The sequence below is a fragment of the Calonectris borealis genome, chromosome 23 (assembly GCF_964195595.1).
Source record: "Calonectris borealis chromosome 23, bCalBor7.hap1.2, whole genome shotgun sequence".
NCBI lineage: Eukaryota > Metazoa > Chordata > Aves > Procellariiformes > Procellariidae > Calonectris > Calonectris borealis.
In genome coordinates, this window is record NC_134334.1 from 7,984,387 (window position 1) to 8,003,120 (window position 18,734).

Below are 18,734 nucleotides of genomic sequence, written 5' to 3' on the forward strand. Positions count from 1 at the left end.
CTCAGGGGTGGAAGTTTTATCCGTAAATCTACTTCAATCCTGTTTGTTTCAGCTGAGCTAAAAACTACCCCAGTCTTGTACAGTCGGAGTCATTTGAGAGCACACTGAGGCTCCGAGAATTAGAATTTGAAGAGAGCGAGGTATCGCACAGGAGTCTTTATGTCTCAGAGTGCAATAACTACCACCTGGGCATTGCCTTAAACGGGCACAAAACCTTGCCTGCAAGACTGGAAACTGTTTCCAGGACCAGAGTTTCTGTATTTCGTACATGTCCTTTTGTATTTGGGGATTACCTAGAAGCCAGTTGAATGGTTCCCTTTTCCTGTAAGTAGTGTATTAAGAAAACAATAGCCTTGTCCCCAAAAAGGGTCCTGCTACCGGAATGCAGCGTCCCACAAAAATGAGTGGATTTGACATTACATAAAAATAAAGTCTTTGCAATTAGCCCTGTTGTGGGAAGTGCACTGCATCGCTGAAGTCTCTTATCGGCAGTGCTAGCTAGATCAAGTCCTTTATCCCTGGTAGAAGTTAAAGGTGATTTCCTGCCTCAGTTTGATCACTACCCCTTGCCTTGCATTCCAAATTCAAATTATAAGGAAAAATACCTGGTTTTCTTTCATTCTAGAGAATTTAGCAAACCTTTGCTTCCTGTGGGAAGAGCCGGCGTCTTGCTTGCTGAAATCTTGCACCTTCTATGCAAACAAATGGTAAGTGTCCAGGTGGACCGTTCGTAGGTAGGAGCTGGATGCAGCGAGTACGCGTTTATGCGTGAAGCCTACACGTTTCCCACGTGAAGATATTTAGGGATGGGCCAGCCAGTCCAGATAACCTAGGACACCCGCCGCTTCATCCCCAGTTTCAGATCAAGCCTTACAAGGTTCCAAAAGTTGAGTTAAGTTTTTTTTTTCTCATCACTTTTCCCTTTTGCAGGTACCTTTGCACCTGGCTTCTTCCAGAAGCTAGAGTGCTGAAACACTGCAAGAGGGACATTCTCAAGGTATTTCTGGGCTGACCAGAAGCAGCAAGTGCCGGAAATCTTGCGAAAGAGGTGTTCTTGCAGACCGGAGAGGTTCTGAGGGTTCGGATAAGCTTCAGATGGCCTCTCAGACCTCTCACCTCTGGGTGCTTATCCAAACTAAACCTGCTAGCTCTTAAGAGTCACCCATGACGAGGGGTAGTGACACCTTCTCACCCTGTAACTTCTAGAGCTCTCTTACACATTTCACAGTTGTGTGTCCAGACAGTTTGGTGGTTTCCCTATAACGCTGTCTCCATTTTTTGTCTTTTTTTTTTTTCAGTCCAGCTAAATACTGCACTTTGGATAGTGTCTATTTTAAACCCTGTAAAATCACTCAGTTGCCTTTTTTTTTTTTTTTTTTTTAAAGCGTGCATTCAAATAAGGTTGAATGTTCCGGGAGCATTTCAGTCTAGCAGTGCAAATAGTGACTTTTTATTTATTTATTTTAGCCTTATGCTTGTTTGGACAGTCGACTTCCATTTATTTTTCTCTGTTCTTTGAAAGAAAAGCTGCCGTGCTCTGCGGGTTGAAGCACAGGCTTGGGTTTCTGTTTCTGCCACAGCGTTCTAATTTGATCTTGTCCAGGCCAATACTTGGACTCGGGTATTTCAATGTAATATCAGTCATCTAATTCAGATCCCGATGAATCATAGCAGGAACTATGCACAATTAGCTCTTAATGATCTGCATTGTAAACTTAGAGTTGTAATCTGCTTTGTAAACTAAAAATGAGGCTGTTTTTATCAGTGCTTAACTGAGGGTGCGCAGTGATCTCCCTTGTGCAGGTGTATAAGGTAAAGGTTTTTGCAAAGCATTTGGGTGAAAAGAGCTGGTTGTCGCTAGTATTTTTATTGTCAGAATTACATATATGCCGTCTTAGGCAGAATACCAAAAGGTCAGCGTGACATTAGAGGATGCGGAAGGTTGAACTGTATGTGCTGCAAAGGAGCTTTTCTCAAGGTTTGCAATAAATTCGAGGAATTGAAGGGTGAACTTGGGATTATGTACCTGAATTTGAGGCTTGATCTCTGCACAGAAAACAGCCATGTAAATAATTATTTTCTGAAAGTAGCTAATTTGCCAGTGCCTTAATGTCAAGGCAGGGGGAGAATGAGTCAGAGTAAGTTAATGACAGAGTCAGGAGAAGAATCTAAGTCGTCTGACTGCCAGCTCTGTGTCACGGCCGTGGGAAACTGCCTAGTTCAGATGTGTCACTTCTCATAGGTAACCTCTGGCTGCAGTTGTTGCAAACCCCACGTGTCACGTTATGCCTTGTTTATTACCCAGCACCGCGGCGTTTGACCACTTGACAAGACGTGTATACCTGTGGCAGGATTGCGTATATGATTTCTCTTGCACGGGATTTCCAGACGTTTTCACTTCATTGCTAGGCGTCTCGTTTGGTGGCTGAACGGTTCTTTATTTCTCCTGACACAGCTGCACCACTCCGGCTTGTGAAAGCTCCCCTGGTTGCCTCTCACGTCTTTAAAGCGAACAAACTCTTTGTGTTTTAGAGCCATAAGAAAGTGGGAGCCTTATGGAGGGAGACTGGCCTCAGTTGGAAGGACTACTTACCCGAAGGGGAGGATGTACATACCTTTCTCACGGAGCAAGTGAGTTCAGAGCAAGCGTTTGCTTAACGATTTTGGCACACTGATTTTTGGCCCCACGTCCCCTTTGTTCATCCTCTTCCACCCCATCCTTACGTATAGTTGGTATGGGGTGTGGGGTGAAGTGTCTCCCTCACCACGTCGGGGTTAGATTATTTCAGCACCTCCTTTCTGAAACACCGGGGGGACGGGCTTGTCCCCTCCGATCCCAGGCGCACGTCTCCCGTCAGCTGGCTTCCTCTAGGAGATCTGCTTCTGCAGCTGCGGGGAATGAACTCAAGAACGAGTTTTGCAGCAAGGACGGATGATCTGCAGAGGGCCCGGAATAAATGGTAGCAATTAATTCACTCGTCCGCCTTGCATCATGATCCCGGCGGGTTTCACAACCGAGAGGAGCCAGGACTGATGGAGGGCACCTTGCACCTGGTGGTGCTCCTAAGGAAGAAGCTGGAGGTCTCCCTTTGGAGCTCCAAGTGATCCTCTGCCCTGTTTTAGCACTTAGGAAGTGCTGCGCTGTAGGAAATGAAACGGATTACCACGGCCTGGGGCTTGGTGAGGGGACTGTAGATCCTCCGTCACATTTTGCAATGAATTGGGGCGTTAGCTGCAATTTCTTTGAGCGAACGCCAGTTCTGGTCATTGCGTTCCAGCTCCCCGTCGTTTTAGTTGAGCAACATGCACTTTATTTTGTGCACGCTCGTATTGTGTAGGGCTGGAGATGGCTGGTTGTCTTTGCTGGATAATGTAGTCCCCACATGTTTGTAAAATGCTTTATAATCTTTGGAACAGAAAAAGTATATAAATCGTTGTAATGATAACTTAGCAGTTGAAAGATGCCAGAAAGCAGAATGAAGTGTAGCTTGCTGCCTCAATTTGGTATAATTCAGCATAGGAAAGTATATTTAACTAATTCTCATCATCACTTCTGATGTTGCAGAAGTTGGACTTCACGGAGTCCGACTGTTCCAGTTCCTCAGAAGCACTTTCAGAGAAAGAACTCTCTGCGGAAGAGCTGAACAAGCAGCTAGAAAAACTCATTGTTGAGGACAAGGCGAATGATGAACAAATCTTTGACTGGGTAGAGGTACAAAGACTATTTTCACCCTCCCCGCACACAGTTCGTTAACTGCTTTTGTAAATATTTTCTCATCTAAAGGAGCATCTCTGCAGGCTCCTCCCTAGGCACAGGACACTAAGACAATTAGGTCTGTGCAATCAACACTTCCAAAGAATTAATATGTAAAATATAATCAGTCCGGTATTTCAAAGTAAGCTTTAGGAAGAAAGAATTTTAGCCACATTAACATACAACTGTGTAACTGCCTTTTAAATACTGTCGACTTTCTGACTCTGAAAACACTGCTTCTGACTACTTACTACATTTTAGACCGAGTATACTGCTACATTTTTTCCTCCCAAAATATGGGATAAAAGCATCTCATTGCTTTTTGCAGCGTGACCTACCAAATTCCCCCTGCCCGACTGCATGCCCTGCCACGCTGCAAAAACATGCTGGGCAGTCGCCGAGGGCACGTGTACCTTTCCCAGTGCATTGGACCAGTAACTGTAAAAGAAAATAAAGAAAAAAGAAAAAAAAAAAAAAAGAAGCCCTGTCAACCCACTGATCTTTTGCCCTCTATCTCTGGCTGCATCCTTTAAGCCGGATTTTAAATCTAGTGTCTGAAATGATACTCAACCTGATTCATTTAGATCTGTGCTTACAGCTAAATCGTGGTCAGCTGCATTTCAGTTACTTCTATTGCCGGAGCAATGTGTTAGAAATGTCACTTTTCTGCTGCCGTTAGAGAAGTCGGGAGTGGAATGAAAGCAGCACTGAAAATCTGGGGACACCCACAGGCTCTTTGTAGTCTTGGACAAGTTACATAGCCATTCTCTGTATTTCTCCTACAAAGCAAACAAATCTCCACCCAAAGAGCATGCTGTAAAATTTATTGAAAAAGTCTAAAACTCTTAGAAAATGTATAAGGAGGTTGTAAAAGCCAAGCGTTGTTGGTTTGGTTTGTTTCTCGGGACAAACGACTAGTTGTGGGAGTGGGTAAATGGTGTATTGATTGTATGAGAACTGTTGTTGCATGTTGACGTACCTGAGCTAGTTTCAAGAAGTGAATGGGAAAGCTGAGTTTTGCAGAGGGGTGAACTGGATTTCTGCTGCAGCAGCTTTTGGTGAACTTGAACTTGCTGCCAAATTCAGCAGTGGAGTTTGGAAATGGTTGCTCTCATGCAGCAGCGTGTTTTTAACTGGTCCATTTACTCTTGATTTCAGGCTAATCTAGATGAAAGCCAGATGAGTTCACCTACATTCCTTAGAGCTTTAATGACAGCAGTTTGTAAAGCAGCTATTATAGGTGAGTAACTTGCAATGTAAACACCATACAAACCAAACGTGCAAAGAATGATTTTATGTTTCTCAGGTTTATATCACTTTTCCCTCCCCTGAGGCTGTTTTTTTTAATCACACACTAAGACTTTTGCACCATATTGAATTCTAGTGCTCGAGAGCGGGATGTCCGTCCCCCCTGCGACAGCCAGGCGCTTTGCCGGCTGTGGTGTTCTCGAGGCCCTGGCGTGTCCCGGTGACCCGGCGTGAGCAGGCGTTTCAGACGACTCTGAGTAATGCCAGATTGTTCATTGAGTTTTCTAGTGAAGGTGGAAATGCGCTAGACGTTATTAAGATAATTAGCATTTCCACTCCTGTGTCAGCAAGTACGTGTGGGCGCTCTACCATCGCGGATTGCCACGTGCGAGTTGGAAGCGTGGGTTGCAGAAGAGAAGCCAGCCTGCGTCTCTGTCTTGTTAATAATGTCCAAAGTTGCAATTTTGGAAAGACGGTTTATGTGGATTACTTGAACGTACGGCAGTCGGCTGGAAATGGAGGAAAGGGTGGGTTCCCAAGTCAGACGTGTGAGCCTCAGACCCGCAGGGGGGCTTGAATAAAGCGCTGCAGCCAGAAACATCTGGTCAGTTCACTTTATTCTCTTTAACTTCATTGTTGGCATCTGGCAAGGCAAAAAATTGTGCTTGTAAAGCGCCCGGTTCTGCTCTGAGCTGCAAGAATCACGCTTGGCAGAGAGAACGGTCTGAACTTCATCTTGTTGCGAGGGGAAAGACAGCCCAGCTCCTTTCTTTTCCCTGAGAACAGAACCTTTCTGATGCCACCTAGTGTTAACGGCGAAGTGACGCAGGATTTGATTACCAATGTTTAAGGGTTCCCTGATGTGTATCAGGAACATCTCCTGCTTTACGTTTTGACCTTGCCTCTTAATTGAGTTTTTTTTTCCTTTTGTTTTCAAAATATCACTTAAGTGTGTTGCATGATCTACTTAAAAGCTGCTGAATAATTTATCCATGTTGCTGATGGACTTCTAATGTGTATTTTTAATATAGTCCTGATTTGCTATGGCATGTGCAGCTTATGATTCTGTTTCTGCCTTAGTATTTTTAGAAAAAAAAAGATACAATTTTCTGAAAACCTTCTATATAACTGCAGTTTTAGCTCTAGCCATTGTATGCACTTTGGACATCCAGTTGTCTGTGGAAACACAACGATTTGCACTGCAAAGTAAGGTTGTAATTCTTCTGCGTGTGTCAGCAGGCTGGTTAGGGCCCGGGTCGCTGCAAATAGTGGTTGAATTTGAGGAACTGGAAGAACCAAGACTTCCAGAAAAAGCCGTTGATCTGAAATACTTCCTGTTGTTTCTCGTCCTCTTTTCTCTCCAGGCTAACCTGTATCTGTGATTTCTATTTGAATAAATAAAGGCGATAAAAGAGCCGCCCCTGCTGCCGTGTACCAAAGCTGACCCTGTTTTCTTCTCTTCCCCTCAGCGGACTCTTCTAGCTTCCGTGTGGACACTGCTGTTATCAAACAGAGAGTGCCGATCTTACTCAAGTACCTAGACTCAGACACAGAGAAGGAACTACAAGCACTTTATGCACTACAAGCATCAATAGTAAAACTTGATCAGCCTCCTAGTAAGTGTTGCCTCTGTGCCGGGGATTTGAACCCTGACAGTATAAGGAAAGGTTGTTTCTGCGAGGGTAAAGTCTAGTGGTAGAGACTGGAGAAGGACGTGCTTTGCCTTACCTTTGTATGTAGCAGATGAGAGAAAACAGCGTACAGCGGTTTCCGCTTGTCCAGATTCCAGCTTTTGGAGCAGTGCAGGTCCCCAAATGCGTGGCCAGAGGCCGGCTCTTCTCTTGGTTGCTCCTGTCAGCAGCCATGCAGGAGGAAGGACAAACCTCTGTTGATAAAAAGAGAGGGGAGGGGGGAGAATGGCAGTAAAAAATAATCTGTTGAGTTTACAATACCTGGACACGTGAGAGCACCGGGCGTTGTAATTGCATTGCTGCAGCATAGATGTCTGTGGACTTGGAGGGAATAAAACGAGTTGGACAACTGATGAGTCTTGTCCCAGAGACACTGCAGAAAACTGTTGTTGGAAAAGAGGCGAGGGAGTGGCCAAAGAAACAGGGATTCCCGGGGAGTCTGCAGCACAAAATCAAAGAGTGCCCAGAAACACCTGACTTGATTGTCCTTAGCTTTAGGGCGCTAGTCGTTCGTTATCCCTCCTGCTGAGCCGTGAAAAATCAGTTGTTGGAGAGGAGCCAGGCTGCCACGGGCCAGCGAGAGGAGGACGGGCTGCTGTGGATTCTGCTTGCCGGCCAATCCCTAGATAATACGTTCCCACGGCTGCTTTCCCAGCTTTCCCTTTTCTGCGGAGCATGTGTTCTCCGACAGCATCAGAGGGACCTGTTTTCCCTCTCAGCTGTGTGTAACCAGCCAGGAAGCAATAACTCAGTAACAGACCTTCCTTTTACTTGGGTCTGCATCTCTTGCATTAAAGGTCACATTAATCCCCTTATCCGTAACCGTGTCTTTGTCCGCTGACTTAAACTGCGCGGTACTAACAGCTGTTCTCTCCCGTTATTCCATTATTGCAGATTTGTTGCGGATGTTTTTTGATTGCCTGTATGATGAGGAGGTAATATCAGAGGATGCCTTCTACAAGTGGGAAAGCAGCAAGGACCCAGCGGAGCAGAACGGGAAAGGAGTAGCGCTAAAATCTGTCACAGCATTCTTCACGTGGCTACGGGAGGCCGAAGAGGAGTCGGAGGATAATTAAAACTTAAAATACAGAGAGGAAAAAAAAAAAAAAAGGAAAAAAAAAAAGAAACAATTTAAGTATTTTTTTAAAAAGTTTCACGTCTTCGCCAATCACAGTGCAGCAAGGCCAATTCTCGCGCAGACCCCCCCCTTCCCCCACACATGCACGAGTGGGAGAGGTAAAAATAGATAAACACAAAGGTGATCATGGAGGAAAAAAGGTACTTGAAAAAAAAAAAGTAAACTTCAAACCTGAGGGCGGGAGCACTAAACCAAAATACATGTATTATTTATAGAAAATATTTTCTGTTTTAATCTTCTTTTTTCTTTTCTTTTTAAACAAGGACTCATGCTTACAAAAACACAACGCGAAACAAATCTGTTTAGCAAAAAAAAAAAAAGTTGAAAACTTTTAATTTATTATTTTAAGGACTGCAAATGCCAGTGTAATTTTTAAATTTGCAGTTTCTGTAAACAAATTGTATAATAGAACAAAAGCAGAGAAATAAATTTCCCTCCCCTTCATATGCACCTCAGTTTTGTTTCAAAGCATGATAAATAGACAAAACTTTCAAGGGGGTTGGGGTAAGCTAGATGAGGAAGAGATCAATTTTTTTTTTAATTGTCATCAGATTTTTCTGCCTGCCTCTCAGCTTGCTTCAGAAATTTAAAAAGAAAATAGTAATCAAAACGTACATAACCTTGGAACGGAAGGAAATGCATTTGAGAAAACCGCTGCGGACCAGAGTGCTCCGAAAATAACTCATTCAAAACAGTGCTACCCTGGGGAAAAAGTACTAGTGATACTTTCAGAACCTTTAGAGCAACTTTAAGGCTTGTAAATACATAGAACAAATATTTAAAAAAAGAAAAAAAGAAATTGACTCAATACTATTTCTTTTCACTTTCAAAATATAAAGAACAAAATAAAGACAAACATTGCAAGTTTAAAAGAAAGTAAAACGACTTCTCCTTTGACAGCTGCTGAATGTGTGCACCATCTCTGAGCGGTGCTGGCTTCCTTTTCATTGTGTAGATCCTCGGTTCCAAATTGTGTACAGATAGTGTGTGTATGTATGTGTGTCTACCAAAAAAAGAGGGGTGAGAGCAATTGTTGTTTAAAAAAAAAAAAAAAAGAAAAAAAAAAGGGGGTTGCTGCTTGGGAGACCTTTTCTGCAGAGAGAACTTAATGGCCGATGAGCAGCTGGCTGGGCTGCTGTACCGTGTAGGTGCGTTTGGTTCCCAGCACGTTGCCGCGAGGCTGGGAGGCGACCTCGGCGCGGCCGGTGCGCAATCCCAGCTCGGTTTTTCCAGCCGTGCGGCCGTGGTGTCTCTCACGTGACTTGGATCAGTGGCGTCGTCCTGGGGACTTGGGACCCTGGTAGCTCTGGAGGTCGCAGCCGCTCGAGCAGAGAACCGACAGCCCTTCGCCATGGCTTGTCCATCCGATGCCACCCAGCTTCCGCCGCTGCCCTTCGCATCTGCCGGTTGCCTTGCTGTGCCTAAGGAACCCAAAGACCCGTACGGGTGAAAACGAAAGCGCCCTACGCGAGTCAAGAGGTGGAACAAGCGATGCGGTGCTCTTCCCGGCCCTGCCAACCCCGTGACGGTGTCTGAAGTCCGAGTGCAGCCCGGGTACAGATTAACAGTGGTCGCTTTGCAGTGCAGTCGGAGCGCGTGTTTTCTGTGTGCCCAAAGGGACCTCGGCCGCGCCCCGCCGCCGCGCAGTCCTGCAAACTGAGCTGCTGCCGAGTACATTAAGTCTCTTGTGTGTCTCTCTTCAACAACCAAAGATGACCTGCTGGCTCTCACTGTGAAGAAGCATCTACCATAATACAGTCTGCAGAGTTTGTGAAGCCCTAAAATGTAGTTTGTGAACTGTGGTCCGTGGACCGCGAGTAACCTGTGGAGCATTTGCTGGTGGTCTGTGCAGCACTAGCTGCTCACATGATGCTGTCTTTTTCTTTCCAGCTGCTAAATCACTTCTTTTTTTTTTTTTTTTTAAAAAAAAAAAAAAGGAAAAACAAGGAAAAAAAAAAGGCTACAAATACATTAAATACTTTCCTAATCTTACTTTTACATGTAAACAATTGCTGTACTTGCATAAGGATGTTATTTGATCACCAAGGGGAAGGGAGGAGGGTGCCTGGTTGTGGCCAGAGGGGAGACGTCCATGAGACGCTTTCCCCGTTAACATGTGTTCCACGCCATGAATCTGAGCTAGAGAATCCGTGGCCTAAAACACTAGAGCATTGTTTGGTTTTTTTTTTAGTAACAATAAAACACTTTTCTCTGATGTTTTGTTAAAAAAAAAAAAAGAAAAAAAAAAAGAAAAAAATATTCTCACCCTTAATATATGCATATGTATGTATCTGCTTGTACGACATCCAGCAACTCTTCGTCCTCAGCCACTTCCCCTCCCGGCCTCGCAGTCGGGCCCAGCGGTTTGGCGACGGGCGCTCTCGAGATCTCCGAAAGGCTCATCGGCACGGAAAACGCCCAAACAGCGGGTCTCAAGGTGTGTTTGTTAAACCTCTGCAGAAGGCCGTGTGGGTGCTCTTCCCGCAAAAGTCATTGCTGAGCCAGAACAAGAGCGGGTACGTGATGGTTTGTAGCAGTTAAATAGTTGAATTAAATAGATGAGAGTTTGTATGTAAATGCGGCCAAATATTTGCCAAGTCGGTGTGTGCACCTGATGAATTTCCTCTCTGAGGATGGGCAGTGTCAGACGCTGCTGGGAATGTGAGTGTGCGACAGCGGAGCCGTGCCGTGCAGGACTGTGATTTATTTATTGATTGCCTTGAATCGGAAAGGAAGAAATTGCTAGAGCCTTTGAACAGCCGCGTGAATCAGTGTCAGGGCAGGGAAATTTGTTTGGGGAGCTCAAATCTTTTGGCTGAAAGAGTTGGAAAACCACTGGCTGGAGAGCATGGGAACGGTGTGGGTAGAGGAGAGATGAGAAAGTCTCTCCCCTCCTTGTTTGAGCCTTTTAATGTTAAATGTTCCAGCGGGGTGAGGACTTGCCCTGTGACTGTCCTGCAAGTGCCAGGAAGAGAGTTCTCAGAGGTTTTAAGTTTTTTTTTTCAGAATTACGCAAAGGCTCTGAAAAGGTGGGTTTGCAGCATGGCAAGCTTTGCATTTTCTTAAGCTACATCAGTTAAGCTTCATGTGGAGTGCTGTGAGCAGTTTATGCAGGAGGCCTTGAGGTCTCCAGCTGTGGGTGTGTTACCTTGAGGTTCAGCTTCCTACAAATGTCACCGCAAGGAGCATATCTGACACCAGTCTTGGACCGAAACTGCCTCCTCCGCTCCCCTTGCGCTGTTTTCTACGTGCCGCTTGCTTACCTGCACCTGTACTGAGATGTGGTTGCTTTTCAGTCGCCTTCTAGATCAGCACAGGTTTGCAGGCAGTTGTGGCTCCTCAGGATGCAGCCCGTGGTCCCGTAAGATCTTTTCCTGAAGGGTATTAAAAACTAAGAGATATATGAAACAGAAAAGGGGATAATTAGTTAAAAGAAGTTCCCGTGGGAACGCAATTTGTGGGAGCCTAAGTGAGGAGAGGTGAGCTGTGGTTACTCCTACCTAACATTACAGCAAAGCCTAGGCAGGGAGGACAGCAAATTTCCCCCAAGAATACGAAAGGTTTGGGTGTGTTGAGTTTTTTTCCTTCCCACTCTTGGTCCTGTAAGGCCTTTAAACACATCTTCTGGGCACGCTCGTGAACGCGGCAGGGAGTTAATGCAGCTCGGCAGGAAAGAGCTGCATTAGAAGCCATTTCCGCTGCTGGGAGCCCTTCTTGGGCTGAGGCTGTGCACACTATCAAAGGCACGGGCAAGGAGGAGCAGATGCATCGCTTACGTCCCCGTTTCTCTTTATTGCTGAAAATGTCCCCAAACCTGAAGAAGTCAAACAGAAAATTTCCAGGCCAGGTGTCTGCCTAAGGCTGGTTTCTTTCTAGGAAAGTGTTTTCAGAAATGGATCAGCCATTTCTGTGAACGAGGTCAGGGAATACACCGATACCAGACGTTGCACTCTGTCTGCTTGTGTTAACATGTTCAGGTTTTAACCTTATTTTCTCAAGAAGCCTCAGGTCCAGGGGCAGACCTTGGTGTGTGGAAAAATCTTTCGCCCGGGATCAGCCCTCCCTGGTGCAGGAGCTGGTAGCCAGAGGCCATGCGGCAGGAGAGGGGATTCCTCTGCAGAGATGATTTTCAGTGTGCGCAAGGCGGGTTTAAGCCAGTAGTAACTTACACTGGTGGTTGCTGTGTTCCTGCAACCCACAGAGCTTTTGGTTCCAACCCTATAGACCGTTTTTTCTGATAAAGGAAAAACAGGGCCTCTAAAAAATCCCATTAATTCGCTGAGCATCCTGAAAACGTTTAAAACCAATTGCAGATGTCAGCATCTAGTTGCCAAGAGGGTGGCTGTGAGTGTTCCTGTTGCATTTTGTTCCAGCGCAAGTCATTTTTACAGGCGAAGGGACCTGAATCTGGTTGCCTTGTCAGAAGCGTTCGCTGCAGAGCAGAAAAGCTGTTACAACCCTGCCCCTGGCGCTGCTCACTTGATATGTTTTACAGACACAAGAGAGGTTAGCTTTGGGGGTGATAAGCTCAAAATCAGACCCCCCCAGAATGCTTTTATGCCCTTTTTATACAACACCTCTGCCTTCTCTAAGGACTGCACCAGGGAAATGGCTCTAACCGGCCTCGCGGCACGGAGCTCCCTTGGCCGAAGGTTGGTACACGGTGGTGGTGAGATGCCGCGTGGTAGGAGTTTGGTCAGGGCTGCCATGCGCTACGTGGGGATGAAGCCGTCGGGAGATGTTCAGGCTGGCAAGTGCTCTGAGCTCCCGCTTTACGCAGTTTTGGCACGGAGAGCTTGGCCCTTCTGCTCTTTGGAAGACGTCGGCCCTCTGCTGCTACCTGATCCTAGGCCAACTGAGCGGCATCTCCAGCCAAGCAGCGTCAGCAGGAGCGTGAGCTCTTTGCACGCCGCTTTCTTTTAATAAGGTGCCAACCCGGAGGCTTGCACGAGACGCGGTGCGCTGATAGAAACTCCAAGCAACGGTTTGATGTGGCCTGGGGGCCAGGTGCAAGCTGCAACAACCATAGGATGGAGCCTGGGGATGAGGAGCTTCAGCCCAGAGGGTCCTGCTTGGCTGCTCGTCTCCCAGCCCAGCTCTGTGGATAGATAACCCGCAAGGAGCCATTGCAGGAAAACCACGGTGATGGGCAAGCAACCGCAGCAAGAGATCGATTAGGCCACTCAGCTTCCAGCAGCGTGACTAAATCCCTGCCGATATCCAAGAAGACTTCACTAGAAGTTGTCTACCCTTGTATTTTCCAAGGGGCTCCGCTTGCCACCTGCAGGTAACCATCATGGAACTCTGGTTTGCCGAAATAACTCCTGCTTATTTAAATGCTGCTGTAGGGATGCCTGACAGTGATCTGTGGAAAGCTTTGGGCATGTGGCACCGGTTTCTCTTCCTCGTTTCCAGCTGCTAAATTGCGCTGAAATGTCAACAGAAATAAAACCCACTCCCGCTCCATGCAGTACTTTCCAAAGGGGAATTTGTCCAAGTGTGCAGTGGCTGTCCCAGCTGCAGGGATGGTTGTGCTGTGGTTGCAAATTGGAAAGGGGAGAGGGGGCTTGGGGAAGGCAGTTGATGCTTTCAATTAGGAAATCCTCTTATTACTGAGCGAGCGGAGAGAATGGTAAAGCCTGGCTCTTGCATGCTTGGTTGTCCTGTTGCAGCCCCCTGCAAGGTTTAATGGCAGAGACTGTCACGAAGCAGAGTTTTACTAAGCTCGCAGGGTACAGAGCATTAACGAATATGGAGCGGAGCACTGTGAAAAGTGTTTTATCACAGCATTGCAGAGAACAGCTGGAAGGGAGCTGAAAAGATCATCTCTGCAGATGCAGCCAGTACCTTTGGGTCTCATCCGTGAAGGAAAATCGGTCATTTCAGTGTTGCAGAATAAGCTATTCTGAAATAACGCCTGGTGCAAACGCTCTGTGCCATTAAAGACGGCCTAAAGTGAATAATCTGTCAGTCCCGGCCACCTCCCGTTTGTGTGTGAGCGAGTTGTGCTGAGAAACCACATACTTCACCAAGAGCGGCTGGCCTGAGAAGGGAGCGGGCACTCGGCCTCTTCAGCACTCTGCAGGGTTGCAGCATGACCGCTGCATGGATTTATGGTGATGGGCGCAGCGCGCAGCTCTGTTCTGCTGCACAGCCCTGCTCTGGGTGTTTTCATAACCATGATCATCAAACGTGAGGAATTTCACACACCTTCTCTGCAAAACAGGGAAGTCGAGTGTTTTACCCATCCTCCAAGGAAACACACCTGACTCTTCAGGCCTCTTCCAACATCACAAGGTGGATGTTTTGAGGAGGAGCCTGAGCCGTGGCTGACACATCTCAAAGAAAAGCCAGTTGACAAGATTTCCCATGGAGAGACGAGTGAGCCAGCACTAGAGCTGACCATATGCTTCAAGCAAGAGCCGTCGCCAATAATGTTTTAAATTCCTGCTCAACCCGAAGGTTTTCTGCCTTCCCAGCAAGGCTCACTGGCATGGCGCTGCCCTCTTACAGCTGCAGGACCGGTACGGAGGCCGAAGTCCAGCCATGCTGCTGCATGTGCCGTGCGCGCTGCTGATCGCAGGGGTGTATGGTGCAGGCTGCAGCCAAAAATGAGCTTTTTGCAGCTGCAAAAGCACATCCCAGCCGGGAGGGTTACTGACAGTAAGCTACTACCTGCCCGGGCGAGGGGAACAGCCACTGCATGCTCCGTGCTGCAGCCCGCTACTAACCAATTTTAATCTGAAACGGTGTTTGGCTCGGAGAGCAAAGGAATTTAGCAAATTCCCCCTGCCAGATGTTAACTGCAGGGACACACGGCTTTGGGAGAGGTGTGTTGTCCCAGTGTGCAACGCCGAGCTGGTGGACTTCAACTTCTTCTTGGCTGAGGGGAGCTGTCATTTCCACTCGCCTGCTTTGGGTAAAATAAATCACTACTGTAATGCCAAAAGTGCTACAGAAAAAAAATCACAACTGGTCTCCCAGTGATGATGGCATCTGCCTCATTAGCAATAAGGATCTATTTCAAATTAGAGTGTTTCTAGAAAAGCAGCAGCCTGTGGAGGCTGCTTAGTCCACATTTTCCTTCTCCAGTGCTAATTTCCTGCTTCCTGCTAATTTCTGTCAGCTCCAGTGGCATTTCTGTCATATATTTGCTCCAGAATGGAGCCAACTTTGGTATCTTTAAGCATTCATTTGCTACGAACTGATATAAAAATGGGTGCACTGATGAATACCCCTTGGAAAAGGGAAATGGTTTGAAATTATAAACCTAACCAGATTAGCCTTCAGGGTAGCTGTTAGAGGGGCAGCAACAGAGATCAGCTGGGAGGTGGTGTAAGGCGACACTGGGAAAAGTACGGAGAAAAAATTACTAGGAAGCTGATAAAGAATAAAGGGATCAAACGTGAAGTCTGGAAGGCCACAAAGCGGCAGGGAATATGCATTTTTGAGTTGAAACCAGAAATGGAGTGATTTTTGCACAGAATTGCAGGAAATACAGGGCTGATAGTAGAAAAGAGAAAGTATGAATTGGAGAGAATTTAGTTTTTCTGGTGATCATTGGACATGTGTCTTTGTGAAGTGAACCAGCAACTAAGTGGAAAATTGTGGTTAAAGGACGTCACCTCATCTCTTCTAAAAGTCCATATTTCTAACAGAGATGTAAAAGGAAAAAAAAAACCAGAAGTAAAAAGCAGCTCAAGTGTAAAGACAAGAATTGTGTGTGGGACTGCGGGAAGGGTGACGCCGCTGCGTAACAGGTAAGTCACTTAATACTTCCATGTGCTGCAGGCGAAAGGCCCCTGGAAGTTTGTGTGTGGCTCTGCAAGTGGAAATGGGTGTGAGACACCCACGTTCATTAAATGTTGTGGTTCTGTGACGGTTATGGGATAGTTACACTCTGCACCGCTCCCTGTGCAAAGGGCCAAGCTGAAAACAGCAGCAGCTTGTCCCCTCACGGCCGGGCACGCCACCGGCTGAATGGAAACTTCAAGGCAGAAGAGCAAGGGTCCTGCTGGAGTGATCCCATCAAACCAAAATAACTCCCTTTGGATACATGTTCAGGAATAAACAGATCTAAAGGTAAGAAGCAGTAGACGCGTGCTACCCAACTTAAATCTGATGATGGCTTCTCAGGGAATATTTGTTTTTCAAAGCATGAGAAGCTGAAGAAGCAGCAGCAGAATGTGAAGCTTTAGGGATGAAAGAGCGAGGCAAGGGGAAGGAGCTCCCCAGCCTGCCGGCGATTAGACACGGGATGAAATGGAAAAAGGATCGATTTCTCCCTGAGCTGGGCAAACTGTGGGCCAAAAAACGTATAAAAGTCTTTACAAAAACAAATGTAAAAGTTGAGTTAAAAATGGAAAAGGAAAAAACTCACCAAAAACTTGGGGTGACAACACCAGAGGCAAGGCCTAAATATAATCAGAGCTGAAGTTTGGAGCTGCAGGCCAATATTAAAACAGAATTTGGCAAGAAAAACGCTGCGCTTGCTTAGCGCCGGGGTTGAGAATGTTATTGGCAGAAGCTGATTTCAACGTATAAGGTGCACAAAGGTAATAAAAAAAGGTAATAGTAATCCTGTGGTTTGTACCATACGTGGCAGCTAGCTGTTAGGCAACACAGGGGCAGTGCTTATTAAATTAAAAAGTGTTCACTTTAAGTAAAAAATGTGGCAAAATGGGGAAAATATGAGGGCAGAAAGCTAACAGAGGGGCTTGTGACCCCTGGAATGGAGTTTCTGTATTTAAAACAGAAGCACAACAGGTTTCTTGTTTCTAACAGAAGAACAAGAACGCGACATTGCTCTGGATAGGGGTGGAAACAGTAAATCTCTTGACATGCAAATTTTACTACTCCTTGGGAACAGCAGCAATATGTCTAAACGATGGGGTTTAAACTGCAAGCTGCACTGTACAGTCAAATCCCAAAGCTGTAGGCAAATCTGTAAAAACTCTAGGGCTGCAGAAAGATGTAACCAAATTGAGTGATCTTAGGGGGAAAAAATCCACGAAGTAGTTGGAATCCTACTAGGGCATGGCACCTGGGAGGGCGGGCAAGGCACTGAAAGTGTTTAGTACTTATTAAAAGTGCTTAGTACTTATTAAAAGTATTTTATGGTGATGATAGTGCTCTACACCGTGACAGTTCGACTCTGACAGCAGCCCCCCCGCTGAAGTGAGACTCCCCGATGGTGAATTTCCCTGTCCTGCGCTGTCCCCTTCCTCCTGGGCATCCTCACTCCTAGGAGCTCCTGTCACACACTGCGTGCAGTACGGAGGGAACAGGGAGGGGGACAGAGATGACAGGAGCCAAAAAACGGGGCGGAGGGGAGAGGAGATTGAGCGGTGGGTTTTGATCTCGCTGCGGGATGAAGCTGCCTTCCCCAGGCATGGTATTTTCACAAGACCCCACCCTGGTCAGGCTGGCATGTGGCTGCTAAGGAATGTGCAGGGCCCGCAGCTCCCCTCTGGGGTGGATTTTGAGATAAAAAACAGGGAAGGAGACAACAAAAGCTTTTCTCCTCCTCTGCTTGCATCTCAGCGTAGCTCTCTGGCTCAGCCAACACAGGTGCTGGGGTTTTGCACAAAGGCTTGCAGTGAGCAAGGGGAGGGCAGCTGGGGTGATTTCATCTTTTCCTTCTTGGTGTCTTAAAAGCCTGCAGTAAAGGAGCATGTTCCCTCTCGCTCCCCTCTCCTCCACCTTCCAATCCCTCCCCTCCTGCCAGAGAGGCACCGCAAGGGGGGAAAGGCCAAAGAACACATTTTTCTGCAGCTGCATGGTCGTTGTTTCGCACTCACATGCAAGACAGGAATGTTTAGCAAAGTGGAGCCATCTGGCTAAGGCGCTTCCAGGGCTGTTCGGCGCAGGAGACAAAGGACTGTACGAAAGCAAAGCATCACGGAGATAAGCTGGAGTGGAGAAGAAGACACTGAGCAAGGCCAGGCCTTGGTCACATCTTAGCTTTGGAAGGTGACATTCTCGGGTGTCGTACACTGTTGCAGCAGCCACCTAAGGGGGAAAAAAAAGTTGGAAAAAGCTTAGACAAGGAATAGTCAAGGCACTATTGCAGAAACAAGACATCTCCACAGTGCTTTGAATGGTGTAAGTGCTTCTAAAAAGTGCTCACAGAGGGGCTTCCCATCCGCAGGAGGGATAAAAGGTACCACGGTGCCCAAATAAATGTTAGTGCCCGTATGGTCTTCACATCGTAAAAACGGAGAGAGAGGTTGGCAGCACATGAGTAAGGATTATGTGCAGAAAACAAAAATGAGAAGCTGCCTGGGCAAGAGACTGCAGATGAGAAGTTCTGCGGCGTATTTGGAGGCAGCTTGTAGAAAGCATACTTATGGCAAAAAAGAAAATAAGAATAGGTAGGGAAGGGAATTGAGGAGTTGTACCTTAAACTGAAGTGAAGGGAAAGTAGAGGGATTTGGGAAAAGGGGAAAAAAAACCACCACTCACACGCCTAGCCAAAAAAATAAAGAAACAAACTTGAAGCAAGAGCATAGCAAGAGGTACACAGAAAGAGCTTCTGTTTATTACCTCTCAGCATACTCTGCACAGACCTGAAATAACCATGATGGTGGAAATAGCAGTGTGGGTCACGCCTCTGCTCTGCCTTGCAATGATAATCCTCACCTCGGGCAGCTGAGGCACAGGTAAAGCAGCTGCCTGAAACAGAGCAAAGTGAAGGAACACCAGAAAAGGGATCCTTCCCGCAAGTGAGAACTTGTTAGCATGTTTTAACAGAAAATTTCCAGCTTGCAGCCAGATCTCAGCGGTGGAACGACTGTTAATTGAGGCAACACAGCTAATGAGAGTGACGGGGGTAAAGAGTAAGAGGCTGAGGCAAAGCGAAGGCAGGCACTGGACGAATCACAAACGGCGGGAGGACGACGAA

At 46.6% G+C, this 18,734-nt stretch overlaps 1 protein-coding gene and 1 long non-coding RNA gene across 14 annotated transcripts in view; one reads left to right on the forward strand and one right to left on the reverse strand.

Moving 5' to 3' along the window:
* The window catches only part of EIF4G3 (eukaryotic translation initiation factor 4 gamma 3), a 148,797-nt gene extending 139,047 nt beyond the window's left edge, over positions 1 to 9,750 (forward strand). For all 13 annotated transcript variants that reach the window (XM_075171938.1, XM_075171942.1, XM_075171931.1 and 10 more), the window contains 6 exons: positions 626 to 707; positions 2,533 to 2,631; positions 3,566 to 3,712; positions 4,913 to 4,994; positions 6,472 to 6,618; positions 7,588 to 9,750. In XM_075171938.1, coding sequence (XP_075028039.1) covers positions 626 to 707; positions 2,533 to 2,631; positions 3,566 to 3,712; positions 4,913 to 4,994; positions 6,472 to 6,618; positions 7,588 to 7,769 — 739 coding nt within the window. In that variant the 3' untranslated portion in view covers positions 7,770 to 9,750. The remainder of the gene's footprint in view (positions 1 to 625; positions 708 to 2,532; positions 2,632 to 3,565; positions 3,713 to 4,912; positions 4,995 to 6,471; positions 6,619 to 7,587) is intronic.
* Positions 4,988 to 18,648, reverse strand: LOC142092250 (uncharacterized). Its single transcript, XR_012676985.1, has 5 exons — positions 18,377 to 18,648; positions 17,632 to 17,842; positions 10,098 to 11,222; positions 6,731 to 6,887; positions 4,988 to 6,261 (listed from the first exon to the last, which is right to left on the reverse strand). It is a non-coding gene; the product is annotated as an uncharacterized LOC142092250 (long non-coding RNA).
* Between the last annotated feature and the right edge of the window lie 86 nt (positions 18,649 to 18,734).